The sequence below is a fragment of the Dromaius novaehollandiae genome, chromosome 23 (genome assembly GCF_036370855.1).
Source record: "Dromaius novaehollandiae isolate bDroNov1 chromosome 23, bDroNov1.hap1, whole genome shotgun sequence".
Classification (NCBI taxonomy): Eukaryota; Metazoa; Chordata; class Aves; order Casuariiformes; family Dromaiidae; genus Dromaius; species Dromaius novaehollandiae.
The window spans coordinates 2,975,198-2,991,632 of record NC_088120.1 but is presented as its reverse complement, the minus strand read 5'-3'; the positions used below and the strand labels follow the sequence as shown (position 1 = coordinate 2,991,632).

The 16,435-nt window shown below is 40.8% G+C and overlaps 1 protein-coding gene across 1 annotated transcript; it reads left to right on the top strand.

The window, feature by feature from the left end:
• The first annotated feature begins 13,559 nt into the window (after positions 1-13,559).
• On the top strand, positions 13,560-14,495 carry LOC112994169 (olfactory receptor 4N5-like). Its single transcript, XM_026118361.1, has one exon. The coding sequence runs from the start codon at positions 13,560-13,562 to the stop codon at positions 14,493-14,495; it is 936 nt and encodes a 311-aa protein (XP_025974146.1).
• Positions 14,496-16,435: the final 1,940 nt, after the last annotated feature.

The window sequence follows — 16,435 nt, the reverse complement described above, 5'->3', positions numbered from 1 at the left end:
GTGGTACAGCTAAACATTAGGTGAAGTAACAGAGGCACATAAACATCTTTATGGGTAGAGGCCAAATAAAAAAAATTGTAATAGCAGTCTATTATCGCTGTTATCAGTAGCAGTAGCATTAATTCCAAAACTTAATTGAGACCCTCTTTATTTTTCCTAGCTTTCAAAGTTCATCCTGCTTAGACCCAAAAAGAACAACCTCGAACTTCTTCAATCTCCCCTCCTCCCAGTTTTTTTTCCCACAGGACATGTTTCCTCATCACTTCATCACACTTTCTCTTCAAAGAAAACAGTTAAATTACATGCTTTTCCCCAACCTTCTGGGTAGCCAGCAGGGTTGTTCCACACAATAGCCAGAGTCAGAAAGAAGATGAAGGCAGTATGAACTGAAACTATTAAAATAGTTTTGGCTCAAATTAAAGCTCAAGACTGGAGCTAACAATGCAATATTACTTGCAATTAGACATAAGCTACCTGACAGCATCATGATTTTGGATGTAGTTGTCAGAGTTTTTCTAAACACTATGCTAAAGAAGGCAGGGGTGAAAAAGAAGTGAGCTTTCTTTATTTTCCCTAATCCCAGAACAATGGTCAAACTATGCATTCTATGCTGGCATTTCATTGCTTGGGGAATGAATTTGATAGGGCTCCTGTCCATAGCCCTTGAGGTGTTTATGTGGTTTGCACAAGATTATCTGTAGCTAAGAAAAAAAGCACTGATATGTCTAAGAATAGATACCAGCAGTTTAGAAGCCAGCATATCTGTCCACCCTTCTGAGCACCTTCTACAGTCAGTGTTCATGCAGTGAATAGGATCAATACAAAGCATGATTCCCCATCCTAAAGTACACAGCTAAAATGGGTCAGATGAAAGGTCAGCTTGCAAAACTCATACCTTGAATCCTCAAATGAATTGGACACTGATAGTTTTCCTCTATAGAGAATGGCAAATGTTGAATCCACTTCTCAGCTGAGAAATTCTGCCATGAAGCCACAAACCTGAGCTGTTCTTCTTGCACACCACTCAGCTTGTGCACAGATTGAGTTCTGCTTCTGGGCTCTGGCTGTTTAATGGCCTGACAGCCATGTAGCATTAGGCATGGAATAAAGGGCAGGATCCCTTGCAGATGTCCATGAGAAAAAGGCACCTAGAAAGTGATTTATCCCACCTGTCTCCTTCTGCTGACTGGAGAGAGAACACAGGGGTATTCAACTTATGTATTTCAAGTTCCCTTAGGTGACTCTACATCTGTGTATCTGTTATTACAGAGGTCTGACTCTCCTCCTTTTGATCAGAGACCTGAGACACAACTAATTCAAAAGTTTACAGTGTTTATTGTTAAGAAAGACATTACTAAAAACCGATAAACCAACACTATGATAAAGCTCTCTAAATCCAATTAAAAAAAACCAACACCACAATCGATAAACAAAATCAACAAAATAGTCAAGCCTGAAAACTAAAATCAATGAAATGATCTAAATGCACAACTAATAAATTGATGAAATAAAGTCAATAAATCAATGAATTCATGATCTAAAAACACACAACTATCACTGAATTAGTTGTAGTATCGGTACATTAGAGCATACAATTATAAAGCTATTAATTCTTAGTCTTAAATCTTATGAATCATGTATATCTACTATCGAATTACAATCCTATATCCTTTCCCTGCTTATTGGTTAGTGCTAGGGTGCAAGATTATCCCTCCTTACCCCACCCTCCCACACAAAGCCTTTCAGAAATAGACCTGAAGAGGAGTCCAGCCACGTGTCCAAGGGCTTTCTGATGGTCTTGGTTCCACACGTGTCTGCACTCCTACTGTCAGAAGCTCCTACCCTCCTTTCTCCTTTACTTGATTCTGTATTTTATTCCCTATTTTTGTATTTCTGGACCCACCTTTTTGCTGCTCTTGTACCCCCTTTCCTCTACTCAGACTCTTCTCAAATAAACAAGCTGGCCCTAATCACCTTTTCCTCATTGGTTCTGATATCGTTACTTAGGCACTCGCAGCCTCATATGCTACTGATGATATGAGTACTCAGATGAACTTGCAAAACTCTGCACCTCAAAATTTCCCTAGAATTATCTGGTTTATACTGGTTACATATTCATCACAACCTAAAAGCTCTGGAGAGTATAAGGAAGATTGTGATAAGCACTAGAAAATCCAGGAAGCTCAAGGCTTCTTTTGAAGAGGCAGTGAGTTAAAATTGAGGGCAGTGCTAGACAGTGTGGAGGGCTGGGATAGAGAGTTAGAGGGAAAGGTGATGAGATAGACAGTGGTAGGTCAGATCTTCAGTGAATCACCACACTGAATTACACTTTGAGCCCAGACACAGAACAGAATATGTGGGTGGAAGATGAACAGGTAATCATGGCTGAAGGCCCCTAAGCAAATCACAGATGGTGGATTAATTTCCAGTTTGCATACATGTTTCCTGATCTGGGAGATGGTGACAGTGTGCTGCTGTCTGAGGCAGACAAATCTCATTCATGTCCCATGAGGTAATCTTACTCATTTCCTCTCCTTTTTCAATGAGCATAGAGGATGTATGAACCTCCTGGAGTGGGGTCCCGGTAGTACAGAGGAAGAAAGAAGGGTTACCAGGGCACACTGGAGTTCAGAGAGAGAGCTGTGTACGTGTACGAGAGTGTGAATTATAGGCGGGACAGAGAACTCATGAAACATGGGGTCATGGTTAAGGAGTGTAGTTAGAGCTGTGTTCTTAGAACACTACAGGAATGAAGACAGGCAGTTTGCTGCTAAGATGTACATTTAAATCTGGGAAGACAAAAACAAGTTTAGGACTAGGATATCTTCAGTGAGTAAGGATGATTATCAGAGCTTTGAAAAAGTCCAATGACTTAGTGGGACAGTCACAAGCATCAGCAAATCCCAGCAAGCCCATGGCTTTTTATTTCAGGCCAGTGAGGACAGTGAGATGTCAGTAAAGCTAAGGAGATCCCAGGGTCAGGGTAAGGTAGATAAAAGATTAGTGATAGCTAAAGTCCATTGAAAAACAGGAGCAGGTATGGAGCAGTGTAAGACAATTTGTGATGGAGATCACCAAGGGCCTTGAAAAGGCCAAAGACCTCCAGATAGACTGAGGTCTTTGTCACCTTGGCTACAGCTGTTGTTTCTGTCACTGAAGCCTTGAGAAGACATAGTTTTCTTCCAGCACCTGGGCTTCATTTTCTCTTTGACCCTCTGGCTAAACCAGGAGATGTTGTATCATTGTACTCTATTGTGCGTTGTACCTACACCCCCATTGCACTGCCCCAAGGAAGAGTCTTGAGCAATTCATGAGGAAAAAGATCATTTTTCTAAGGGGTTTGACATTAGTGCTTGACAATTTCTTTTGATAAAAAGCATTAAAGGTTTACTTCGTGTAATAGTCACTTGTACTTTTCCTTTGTCTGGCAATTACTTTGCAGTCAGTGCCTTCAATTTTGTGTATTAATCAGCCGCACAGGGAAGAGCATTTCAACTGGTATTTCCCATAACACTTCATTGCTAATGGGTCTCAGTAGGACCCATTTACACAAAAAGAAACTTTTGAGTTTGCTTCTGGCTTTAATTCCTTGAGTGGTTTAGTCAGCCTCCTTTAGTATCTGAGCTTCAGGGACTCAGCATGAACAACACTGAAGAACTCATTAAAATTCAAGTAGTGCTAACAAGTCATGCCTCTTTTAATAATTTTCTTCAAGTGTTCAAGGACTGTGTGGCTAATTGAAGAGATTTCAGGAGCATTGATAAAAGAGGAAGATTTCTAAGAATATCTAATAAAAAAAAGATTTATGTTTTTCTGTCTGTCTTTATATTTCACAGAATCACAGGATGGTTGAGGTTGGAAGGGACCTCTGGATCATCTAGTCCAACCCCCCTGCTCAAGCAGGGTCAGCTAGAGCATGTTTTCAACGATTGTGTCTAGATGGCTTTTGGACATCTCCAAGGAAGGAGACTCCACAAGCTTTCTGGGCAACCTGCTGCAGTGCTCTGTTACTCTCAGTAAAGTTTTTTCTGATGTTCAGACAGAACTTCTTGTGTTTCAGTTTGTGCCTGTTGCCTCTCGTCCTATCGCTGGGCACCACTGAAAAGAGTCTGGCCCCTTTCAACTTAAAGAATAGCAGTTATTATCATTCTGCAATTAAAACTGATCCAGACTGTCTCGTAATGATGTCAGGATATATATGAAAAGCAATACCATTGAGGTCAAACACTTTATGCTCCATCTTCCTTCTGATCCCGCTCTTATCAGACATCTGGAGCTTTAATCACTCTTTTTAACATTCAATCTATTTTCACTGAAGTTCATAGCTTAATGTTAGATTTTATATCCATCAATTACCACCTGCTTTATTTTGAGAACTAGCTGCACAGAGACATGGAAGGAATTTTCTTAATTATAAAAAAATTTTAAAAAAACTAATAAAAATAAAATACACTCCTCATCTTTATATTATATTAAGTATAATAAGTCCAAGTTTCTTCCGCTGAAGATCTTATTTTGCAGGGATAGACCTACTAGCAATGTGATTGATAGATAGATAGATGGAAAGAAAAAGAAAGAAAGAAAGAAAAGGACAGATAGAATTAAGGAGTTGACTGAAGAGACCATTAGACAGACTACTGAAAGACAAGGCAAGCACTGAACTCCCCAAAGTTCAAAGAAATAACTAGATAGCTGATAACTTAATGGGCAAAGAGCTACAGGAGGAGGAAGATGAGTAGTGGAAAACACGTATGTCCCGATAGTCTGCCTAATAAATGATTTTGGAAATGGTCAATTTAACCAGAAAGTGTGGAAATATGTGGAATATTAGTGAGGTTACACAATACACAGTTGTAGAGAGAACACCTGCGGAAGTTCTGATGAGGAATCAGGTGACTGACAGCTGGTAGTATACTCTCTACACACTGATCAAAATCGGTCAGGGCTGAACATGCACATTCCATTTTGTCAACAGTGTCTAGCTGTTTCACAGCCAATAACTAATCAAGCTTTGTATAGCTGAGACAAGGAAATAACTCTAGTAGATAAAAGAGGCCCTTAGGACACACAGAGTGAGTCCTGCCTGGGTGTCTGACCCATCAGTCCAGCAACCTCCCATTGGCAACCCCTCCTCACAGTTTCTGGGACTCCCTGTTCAGTCTGGAGTGTAAGCCCTTCATTAAATCTAATTCATTTAACCGCTCACATGCCTTGAGTGTCTCTCTGTGCTGGTATCCGACCCTCCTTTTCCCACCTTGCGGCCACAACAGTGTTAAGGGAAGTTAAAAAGATGCCACCTCTAGCAGACCCCAGAACCAAAGGATCCCTCTTGCCCAGCCTCTGGAGCTCAGCCTGGTGCACCCTTGAGACCTGAAGGTCTCTGTCCCAGCTGATGGATGTGGCTGCTACTTTCCTGCTATACTTAAAATGGAGAGGTAAACTGCTTCTTCAAAGTTCAAGAAAGTAAATTATGAAAAAATATTTTCAGTATTTTATACCATTTAGAGATATATTGGGAAAGATTCTGTTACCATAACTGTCTAATGCCATTTTAGATGGCCATAGTGTTGACAGATATAACACAGCATTTATAAAGAAACCATTGTCCTTCTGGAATTGCCCCTAGAGATCATGCCAGATGCCCTGGAAGAAGACACATAAATATTAGCATCTCAATTATATACTCCTTTTTTCTTCATTTACTTTCTGACAATAAATTCTGCTTGTGTTTTCAAGAATGAGATAAACCTCATGGTTTAGATATCAGCAATGTGTTCTGCATTTGCACAAAAAACCTTCTTCAGCAGGAGATGAATCATACTTTAGACTTGATTCCTACAGTGACTAAAATTGACTGAGCATAAAAGAACCCCAGGATGACTTCTGCTGTAGATGCCTATACAGTTAGGTACGTGAAGCTCACTCTAACAGTGGCTTGTAAATAAATGTTATAAATGCTATCCTGAACAAAAACCTCTGAGGCTCAAAGTTGAATCTGCACTTCTGTTCCTTTCAGAATCCAACTCTAGATGAAGAAGATGAGAAAAGAACCACTTCTGTATCATTGACCTGTAATGTGTAAACATGAAAGTGACCAAATTTTCATCTTCTCTGAGCCAGTGCCAGCATTTCTGTACACAACTCAGATATAAACTGTTTCAGATAGATTCAACTTATATTTCTGAGATCGGAGTCTGGCTAGCTGGCATACCTCAAAAATGAGTGGTGGATACTTCTGGGAATATTTTACCCTATTTTCCTTTGTTTGGTTGTTTTTTTTTAATTTGTATGGTGTGATTCATTTGTCCAAAACATTGACGGGATTTGTACATGGGAGCTTGTCAACTTAGTCTTCCAGAGAGAAAGAGAGTGGCCTCTGAATCAGCTTTATGATGTTCTGTACTGCATGATCCTGCTAAGCAATCAGTAACATGCTCTGTGAATGTGAGGCATGGAAGAATGAAAGGAGAGGCCACCATAGACCAGATCCCACCATGCATAGCCACAGCTTCAAAGACCTGGCCATATTCGAGCTCTGGGGTAAGGCAAATTGGGCAGGTGGCTCTTCTACGCAGGGCAGAAAAGAAGCAATACATCCATTTGCCTGTACTCTAAACACATGGGAACTATGTTTCTCTAGCAACTCTGAAGAAAGTCACTTTATTGTCACCATCACCTTTTCAGGGGAGAGCCCCATCACCACAAGGATCAGTTTTCACTGTGCCAGCACTCCTGTGCAGCACTCCAGCTTGACAAGGATGTGATTGCCACCAGGTTCCCTGGTTTCTTGTAGCTGCAGGATTCAGTGCACTTCTGGACCCCCTCTTGGTATATTGCCACTTGGAGGTGCCACTACAAACAAGAACCCCTGGGCTTCCCACCAGGACAATTCCAAGCCTCCGTACCTAGGGGCAGCAACACTGCCTGCCAGGAACAGTGTCAGGATTACTGCCAGCAATTGTGAATCAGAGATCTTGTAAGGGTAAGCTGGGGAAACGGTCAGAGTTCAAGAGCCTTTCCACAGGAAAGTTCACTCTTTATCCCATTTCTTCCTAAGTCATTGGCAGAGGGGTTTCCACTGAGGCAGAAGAGATACTGGTTCTTGTCTTTCCCATCTAATCCCCTCCCGGCTTCCCTTTCTTTCCTTCTCCAGCTGCAGTGAAGCATGGTCAATTGATTATAGAACTATCTTGTTCATGTTACTATTTTGTCAAAGCCAGACCTCACTGAGCTGAGGAAAAGGGCATTCAAGCTTCTAAGTTAGGATCCTTAATGAAGTCCCTCAGGAGAAATGGCATGCATCTGGGTTCTAGAGACAAAAGCAAAGGACAGCAGAAGCTGAGCCTACTCACTGTTGGACACTAAACAAATGGATGAGATACTTCTACAAAAAAAAAAAAAAAAAAAAAAAAAAAAAAAAAAACACCAAATAAAAAAAACACCTTATCCCATATATGAAACAAATAAGCAATGTGGCTGTAATTTTCAGCCCTTGTATTTTTCTCTCTTGTGAGCTAAGAATCTGGAGCTGTGAGCATTTATTTTTCTATCTAATAATAAACATTTTATTAATTTCACTTGTGTGCAATTAGAAATTCCATTAGCCAATACTGCAGTAAAGACAGACCTTTCCTCATATGTTATTCTGTGTTGTGGTGTTCAGATGTTGTTCTGCAAAGCCCACTTAGTAATAAAATTCCGAACTATTTTTTATCTGCTTGCTTTTTTAGGATTTTCTTTTTGTGGTGAACTAGATGGAGAAGATAAACTGCACAAACTTGGTCATGTAGATGGAGAAGATAAACTGCAAAATCTTTGTCATGTTCTTGATGATGCAAACGAAGATGACCCCTGAATCTTCTAAGAGAGTCCTCCAAGAGGTAACATACTTACTAACATTTCTCCTCTTATAGACAAAAGTGAGATTCCACTCACTTAATTTCAGAGATAAAAGTTTTCTCCAAGACTGGAGTATTTGTGTAGGATTCTGCTATAATCATGAGAGAAAAACTGACACCATTAAAGAGTATTCTACAGTGTCTCTCTAGGACAACCATGTAAGGATGCTGTGAATCACCTTATGAGACTGCCTTTTCTCCTCCATGGACTGTACAGTGAACTTAAATGACTGAGACTAGTCTTCTCAGAGATAAATAGTTAAAATTAAGCAAGAGAAATCTCAACAAAAAACATCAGAAGGAAGCAAAAATCCTCCAAGGAACATTTTCCATTTTTCCTGTTCGTGAGCCAAACAAAGACATTTCTGAATGATTTTTTTATAAGATTATTTCTTTGGAAGAGAGAAGAAAGAAGGTCAGTCTTGCTTGGAGTCTGTGTATGTTTGGAGCTTCCATGTATAATTGCAGAATTAAATGATCTTGTGACAATGAAGACAGTGAAAGTAAGTGAAAGTAAAGATGAAAGGAACTGCAAAATTGTATCATAAAGCTGTTAAATGTTAGGTTGTTTAATGCTTACTAGACACAGATTGATCAAAAAAGGAAGACTTGTGTTCTTGATTGCTTTTAAATTTCCCTGTTTTCATTGCACTGTCAGAAATGAAGATCTTCCTTTTTTGTCCTCTTTTTTACAAAATTTTGTTCATCCTATGACATTTTGAGTTGTTGTATTTAGCAAATAAAACAGCTAAGAGCATTTTTCTCAGATAACTCTTTCTATTAATTAATTAATTAATTAATTTTTATAAATAAACAAATTCAGGATGGGATAAATCCTGTAAATTAGGATACTTTAATTTAGATGCAACAATTCTGGAGGACCTAGGATGTCTCACTGGCCACCAGCAGCTGTTCCAGAAATCATAAAATCTCCAATAGGACCTGTGCCATATCTTTCAAATCTGCATGGATATATCCCAGTGTGTCTAAAATGGCACTGGACATCCATAATAAGGAACTGAATTCCACCCTATTCACTGATTTTTTCAGTGTAGCAGAAAAGGCAGGGCTTCCACAGAAGTTGGGGTTGGAACACCTGTCACTTCTTATTTTGCATAAAAGTTGTTTCCATACTACTTCCCTAACTATCTTTCTGGTCTCAGCTGGACTTGCTCCAGTCTTTCTTGTCCTGGGGGGCTCAAAACTGAATACAGTACTCCAGATAGGATCTCACAAGGGCTGAATGTGGAGGAAGAATCACTTCAGGTGCACTTAAGGCTACCCTCTTGCTGATACAGTCTTTTTCTATTAATCTTGTTATTTGAAAGGACCCTCCCACTACCCCATCCTTCCCACAAAGCTGTCTATCTGATTAGCCTAAATGTAGACATCTTAACTTACATCAGATGAAATCTTCTTTCTTTCTTGGTATTGTCAGATGAACTATATTGTATTTTTGATTTTGGATTATTCTGTTTCTTCACGACACCAGTGTTTCACTCACTGTTCTCCCCAGGGCCACCTTTCCTCTTTGTTTCTTAAACTTTATAAGAGAGGGCTGAGCAAAGAATTTAAGAGAAAGCAGAGAAGATTATGCTAAAAATCTTTCTGTGCCTCAGTCTGTGGAAGACTGTAAATAATGAGTACAGCTCAATACAAGATAGATAGCTCATTGAGGTGAGAAGACAGGTGGAAAGGCTTTTTTTTCACCCTTTAGTGGAAGAGATCTCCAGGATATTTGTTCCAATAAAAAATATAGATTGTCAAGATGAAAAACAAGTGAATGTAAAAGCTTCTTCAGGCCATAGAACAATTCGTAAGTCCCTCTATCTAGCTGCCAGTACAAGAAAGTTTAATCATTGGAAAAGAATCAAAGAGAATAGTCAGTTTCTGTGGGGCACAAAAAATGAAGTTTTTAGTAGAGTGTTAGACAGAAAGACATGCCCATGGTGAAGTAATCAGCTGGAGACAGATTTTGTTGTTGATTATTGTTGCATAACGCAATGGCTTTCAAAGAGCTAAATGAAAATCGTAAGTCATCACTGCTAGGATCTAACACCATGCTTGTGAAACAGTAAGTAATATTGTAGTAAACACTTGTGGACTGAGATATTATTATTCCCAGTCAGAAAGCTGACCAGCATCCTGTATAGGATGTTGAGGTGTAGCAGATCTTCAATCAAGACAAATTCTCAAAAATGATGTGCATGGGAATGTATAGACCTGAGATGTCCTTTATAATCAATGGAAAGGAATTCCTTCTTATGGACTGCAAATCATGTGGTTTGTTTTAAATGTCCACCATGGAGGAGGGGATATACACCCTTAATTTGCCTATTACTTTTTTTTCTTTTTAACTATAAGGTGATGTAAACTAGATGAGATTCAGACATTATATTGTAGACATGTACATATAACTAGCTGAATGTGGCAACCTCTTCAGAATGGAATGCATCTCATCCTAAAGTAGATGGTAACAATATTTCAAGTGAGTGAAACCTTCAGCTTCTCAAATCTTTTCATAATTATTACTTCAGTTCATCTAACATAGATATTTATGAAGTAGACATTTATGTTTAAGCTAGTAATCAAGATCTCTTTATACTCAATAGTGATGAAACAGCACTTCTACAGTGCAGCTTTTTTGCATCCAAATGTGAGGATCTATGTTTATTCAAGGAAAAAATACTTACACATTTCCACAGTTTTTTAGAAGATATAAATAACTGCAACTTTTTTCAGTATTTCTACAGATGTTTTACTGTTTGTAAGCCAATTAGACTCAAAATCAATTAATCTAAAACAGGGCCAAGAAAAACAGTTACAGAAATTATAAATGAACACCTGAATTATGAGGAGTCATTTGGCAAAAGCATAGAGCATGCAATAGAATCTCCATGTTGACCTACATTGCAAAACATCTTTGAATTCATGGACCCTCTCAGAGCATTTCAACTTAAAAAGCTACTTAAATTATAACTTAGGAAAAGACAGTTTGTTGCTAAAATTTATAGTTCCATGTTTAGATGGTGTTGTTTAGGAGAATGTTATGGAGAACCAAAGCAGCCTGACAGAATTTGTTCTCATCAGTGCTATTTATTTCCATTGATTTTGCTTGGAATCTAGATGACTACCTTAGAATCAGACAGCTTTAAAAATTTGAAATTGAGAGAGATGAATTCCCAAGCTGAATTTATTTTTTTAGAATATAGGATTAAATAATTGGTCCTATACACCCATTCATCTGTACCTCCAGTTTATTGTGCATGTTACTATTTTTTTGCTGTAATGGGGGGAAATGGGGAGTTTGAGACACATCAGACCCAGTTACAACAGACATTCCAAGATAAAAAAAAAAGCTGGGCTTTTTCAGATGTCTGAATTTGCATGAGATATGCAGGTGATAGAGGAGCCAACAAAGAGAGCTGCTGTGCTGGATATCGTACTTAAGAGGAAGAAAGGGCTTGTTGAAGATGTGAAGGTTGGGAACAACCTTGGCTGCAGTGACCATGAGATGGTGGAGTTCAGAATCCTGAGAGAGGGAGGAGGGCAAAGAACAGGATCACAGCCCTGGACTTCAGGAGAGCAGACTTTGGCCTCTTCAGGAACCTGCTTGGAAGAATCCCAGGGGACAGTGTCCTAGAAGGAAGAGGGGTCCAAGAAAGTGGCCAAGGCCTATTTGGAGTTAATCTGGCAAGGGATGTCAAGGACAGCAGGAAGGACCTCCATAAATTCATCAGTAACAAAAGAAAGACTAAGGAAAATGTGAGCCCGCTGCTGAATGGGGTAGGGGTCCTTGTGACAAAGGACACCGAAAAGGCTGAAGTACTGAATGCCTTCTTTGCCTAGGTCCTCACTGGTAAGACCAGCCCTCAGGAATCCCAGGCCCTGGAGACCAGGGAGAAAGTCTGGAGAAAAGACTTTCCCTTGGTGGAGGAGAATCGAGTTAGGGACCATCTAAGCAAACTGGACATACACAAGTCCATGGGCCCTGATGGGACACACCCAGTCATTGAAAGGCCACTCTCAATCTTCTTTGAAAGGTCACAGCAATCAGGAGAGGTGCCTGAGGACTGGAAGAAAGCCAGTGCCACTCCTGTCTTCAAAAAGGGCAAGAAGGAGCACCCAGGGAACTACAGGCCAGTCAGTCTCACCTCAGTCTCTGGGAAGGTGGTGGAGTAGCTTGTCCTGGATCTCATTTCCAAGGCATGAGAAGGACAAGAAGGTGGATTAGGAGTAGTCAGCATGAATTCACAAAGAGGAAATCATGCTTAACCAACCAACCATTCTGTGATGGAATGAGAGGCTGGGTAGACGAGGGGAGAGCAGTGGATGTTGTTGTCTACCTTGATATCAGTAAGACTTTCAACACTGTCTGCAATAACATCCTCCTAGGCAAGCTGAAGAAGTGCAGCTACTGCACAGAGTCATGCACTGCATGAGTGGTCAGTTAGTTGGCTTGAGAAGTGGCTGAATGGCAGCGCTCGGAGGGTTGTGATCAGTGGCGCAAAGTCTAGTTGGAGGCCAGTAATTAGCCGTGTACCCCAGGGGTCAATACTGCGTCCAATCCTGTTCAACTTATTCATTGATGACCTGGAAGATGGGACAGAGTGACGCCCAGCATGTTTGCTGATGATACAAAACTGGGAGGAGTGGCTGATACACCATAAGGCTGTGCTGCTATTCAGAGGGACCTTGACAGGCTGGAGAGATGGGGAGAGGGGAACTTCATGAAGTTCAATAAAGGGAAGTGCAGAATCCTGCACCTAGGGAGGAATAACCCCAGGCACCAGTACAGGCTGGCAGCTGGCTTGCTGGAAAGCAGCTCCTCAGAGAAGGACCTGGTGGACAACAAGTTGACCGTGAGGCAGCAATGTGCCCTTTTGGCCAAGAAGGACAATGGTATCCTGGGTTGCATTAGGAAGAGCATTGCCAGCAGGTCAAGGGAGGTGATCTTCCCCCTCTACTCAGCCCTGGTGAGGCTGCATCTGGAGTCCTGTGTCCAGTTCTGGGCTTCCCAGTACAAGAGAGACATGGACCTACTGGAGCAAGTCTAGTGAAGAACCACAAAGATGATGCAGGAACTGGAGCATCTCTCGTAGGAGGAGAGGCTGAGAGAGCTGGGACTGTCCAGCCTGGAGAAGAGAAGGCTCAGGGGGATCTTATCTTTATGCATATAAATATTTGAAGGAAAGGTGTAAAGAGAGTGGGGGCAGACTCTTTTCAGTTGGTGCCCAGTGATAGGGTGAGAGGCAATGGGCACAAACTGAAATACAGGAAGTTCCATCTGAACATAAGGAAAAGCTTGTTTACTGTGAGGGTGATTGAGCACTGGAACACGTTTCGCAGAAAGGTTGTGACGTCTCCATCCTTGGAGATATTCAAAAGCTGTCTGGACATGGTCCTGGGCAACCTGCTGTAGATTACCCTGCTTGAGCAGAGGGTTTGGACTAGTTGATCTCTACAGGTCTCTTCTATCCTCAACCTCTGTGATTCTGTGGGATAAGAACCTAGAAGAGTTTACACTTCCTATTGACTGTAAAAGAAACTATTCGTGAATTGGTCAGATAAAGAAACCTGCATTTTAAGTGTCTAAATTTGATAGCTATATCCCATTCATACTTATTCCAATTTGTGTTTAAAGGGATGTTCATAAATGGAATGGAAACTGGAAACAAGACAGAAGTAATGGAATTTGTGCTCTTGGGATTGTCCCAGACTCATGAAGTGCAACTCTTCCTCTTTTTCCTTTTCCTGCTTTTCTATGTCATTGTCCTTCCAGGAAACATCCTCATCATTCTCACAGTCAGGAGAGATCCACAGCTAGACTCCCCTATGTACTTTTTCCTAGCTCACCTGGCTTTCCTGGATATCTGCTACTGCTCCATTACACCACCTAAGATGCTGGCTGACTTCTTCTCACAACGCAAGACAATCTCCTCTAGAAGCTGCATAGCACAACTCTTCTTCCTCCACTTCCTGGGAGGAGCTGAGATCTTTCTGCTCATAGCTATGGCCTTTGACAGATATGTGGCTATCTGTAAGCCTCTTCATTATGCAACCTTAATGAAGAAAATGGTCTGTTGGATCTTGGTGGTGGCTGCGTGGGCTGGAGGATTCACACATTCACTCATACAAGTTGCATTTGTTGTCCATCTTCCCTTCTGTGGCCCCAATGAACTTGACAACTTCTTTTGTGATGTTACACAGGTGATTAAGTTAGCTTGTACCAACACTTATGTACTAGAGTTTATCATATTTGTCAACAGTGGCCTAGTCATCTTGATATGTTTCATTCTTCTGCTCCTTTCCTATGGTGTCCTAGTAATCCGTCTGAAAACAGGCATCTCCAAAGGGAAGAGAAAAGCAGTATCTACCTGCATCACCCACATTATTATTGTCTTTGTTATGTTTGGGCCAGCTATGTACATATACTGCCGACCTTTCTGTAGTCTGCCACTGGACAAGGTGGTGGCTGTGTTCCACACAGTGGTTTTTCCTCTCATGAACCCCATGATCTATACTCTGAGGAACAGGGAGATCCTTGGTGCTATGAAGCAGTTGTTGGCACGATGCTGCCTGGGGAGAGGGAACTAAAAAGAAATTGCATTCACAAAGTACAGAACTGTGGTATTTTGGAACAGTTTTCAAGTTAGATTACAGTTATGAATGGTCTGGAATATTTGTGTAGAATTAACTTGATTGACTATCCCTCCAATATACACCAAATCATTAATATATTAGCAATGCATTTGGAAGAACTGCAAAAATCTTTATTACATAGAGACAAATATTAGATATCATTGCCTGGCTTTGTAAGGACTAAATATTTCCAATGCAGTGAGTGACAATATGTGTGGAGTAACTCAACAGTATGTGTACAGATGTCTGTTCATAATTCGATAACACCCTTGGAGTAACTAGCAAGTTATTTTATGAGCTGCTAAAGGAATGCAGAACTAGCTCTGGTACAAGCGCAAATAAAATTATCTGCAGAGCTATGTAGTTGTACCTGTGACTCGTTATGTCATGGCCAAGTAAAAAGTGTGCCACTTACTAAGAGTTTTCCTGGAAGTTTTGCCGAAATATTTACATTATGTTTTGTACTGAGTATCTCATTAGTATTTAGTAAAATTAGTATGATTATTCTTACTCCTCTTTTGGATAGGCCAGACCTGCTCAAAAGCTTCAGTGTTTCCTGCCTCTCTGCTAGAAATGTAGGCAGTTGCTTTGGAAAGAGTGGTACAATAGGCCAGTAAGATCTCAGTTCCAGCTACGCACCTCCCTAAAATCTGTGCTTAGTTTTAGTTCACAGATTCAGAGGATGAGACTTTCCGAGATGGGAAGCAAGAGGAAGCAAGAGGGAATCTAGATCAAGGATGAAATGACCTAAAATACTGAAAATGGGATTAATTCTGCTATCTGTGGAGGTCTGCAGTGTAGGCACCTGTATCTGAGCTCCTTTTCTAGGGTAGGACTGCATTTCTGGAATAGCTCTTTCTTTTTGCTGTCTATAGAACAGACCTGCAAGGCTGAGTTAGACAAACTGTCTACATTTTAAGCATCTGAATTTTGGTGATAGGAATCCCATCTTTGGTGTATACACAGCTACAGAACCTTTGTTAGCAAAAAGGCAATAATGTTCCTTACCTGTACTGAGCTGGTAAATTGGAGCCAACTGTTTAAAAATACATTTAATGGTCATAAGAACTTTTGTCTCATTTCCCTGAAATTTCCATTATTTCAACCATTTCCTGGCAAGTAGTTTATTTTACAGCAATGAAGGACTTGAGATTACCAACCTTCTTAACAGTGAATGGAACCATGATCCTGGAATTGAGCATGGCGTGCTATTATTAGGTACCTTACAACCTAGTTAAAGATGGCAAAGCCATATCTAGGATTAGCTGAGAGGCAAGGAACTTCATCTGACAGCAGCATAATACTTTAGTGGAACATCAGGATCTGATCAAGATGATACTCATGTTTACTTGAGTCAAGGACACCGAACGAACTCCAGTTCATCATGTAGGTGAGATTCATTTAACTTGTCTTCATTGCACAGCTGTGGAGAAGCTTAATTACAGACTAGAAGTTTCTTTCCACTGAGCATGAGGACTGTCCCGATCCAATATCGGGGGGGGGGGTTCGTTACGATCCCAAGGATGAGATTAAGACGCTAAAACCGGTCAAATATCGTACAACCTTTTAACTTTATTTTCCACGGAGTGGGGAGAAAAGGTGGGGGGAGAAGGCGAAGGGGAGGAGAGAGAGAAAGAGAGAGAGAGAAAAGGGGGAGAGAGAAAGAGATATCACCACCCGTGGATCCAGCAGCGTCCCGTTGGTCCTCTTCACCCTGGGTGTAAATTTTAGCGATGCGCGTGCAGTAATTACAACTCGAGCAGGGTCCGACCCTAGGTTCCCGCTGAAAAGTTTGGAATGACACGCGTGCAGTAGTTACAGCTCGAGTTGGGTGCCTCCAAAGAGGGACCCTGAACAAAGAAATCCCTGGGCAATTATAGCTTTTTTCAAATTAA

Excerpts from the sequence above, each read along its gene's own strand:
- LOC112994169 (XM_026118361.1), top strand. The coding sequence starts at position 13,560 with ATGGAAACTGGAAACAAGACAGAAGTAATGGAATTTGTGCTCTTGGGA.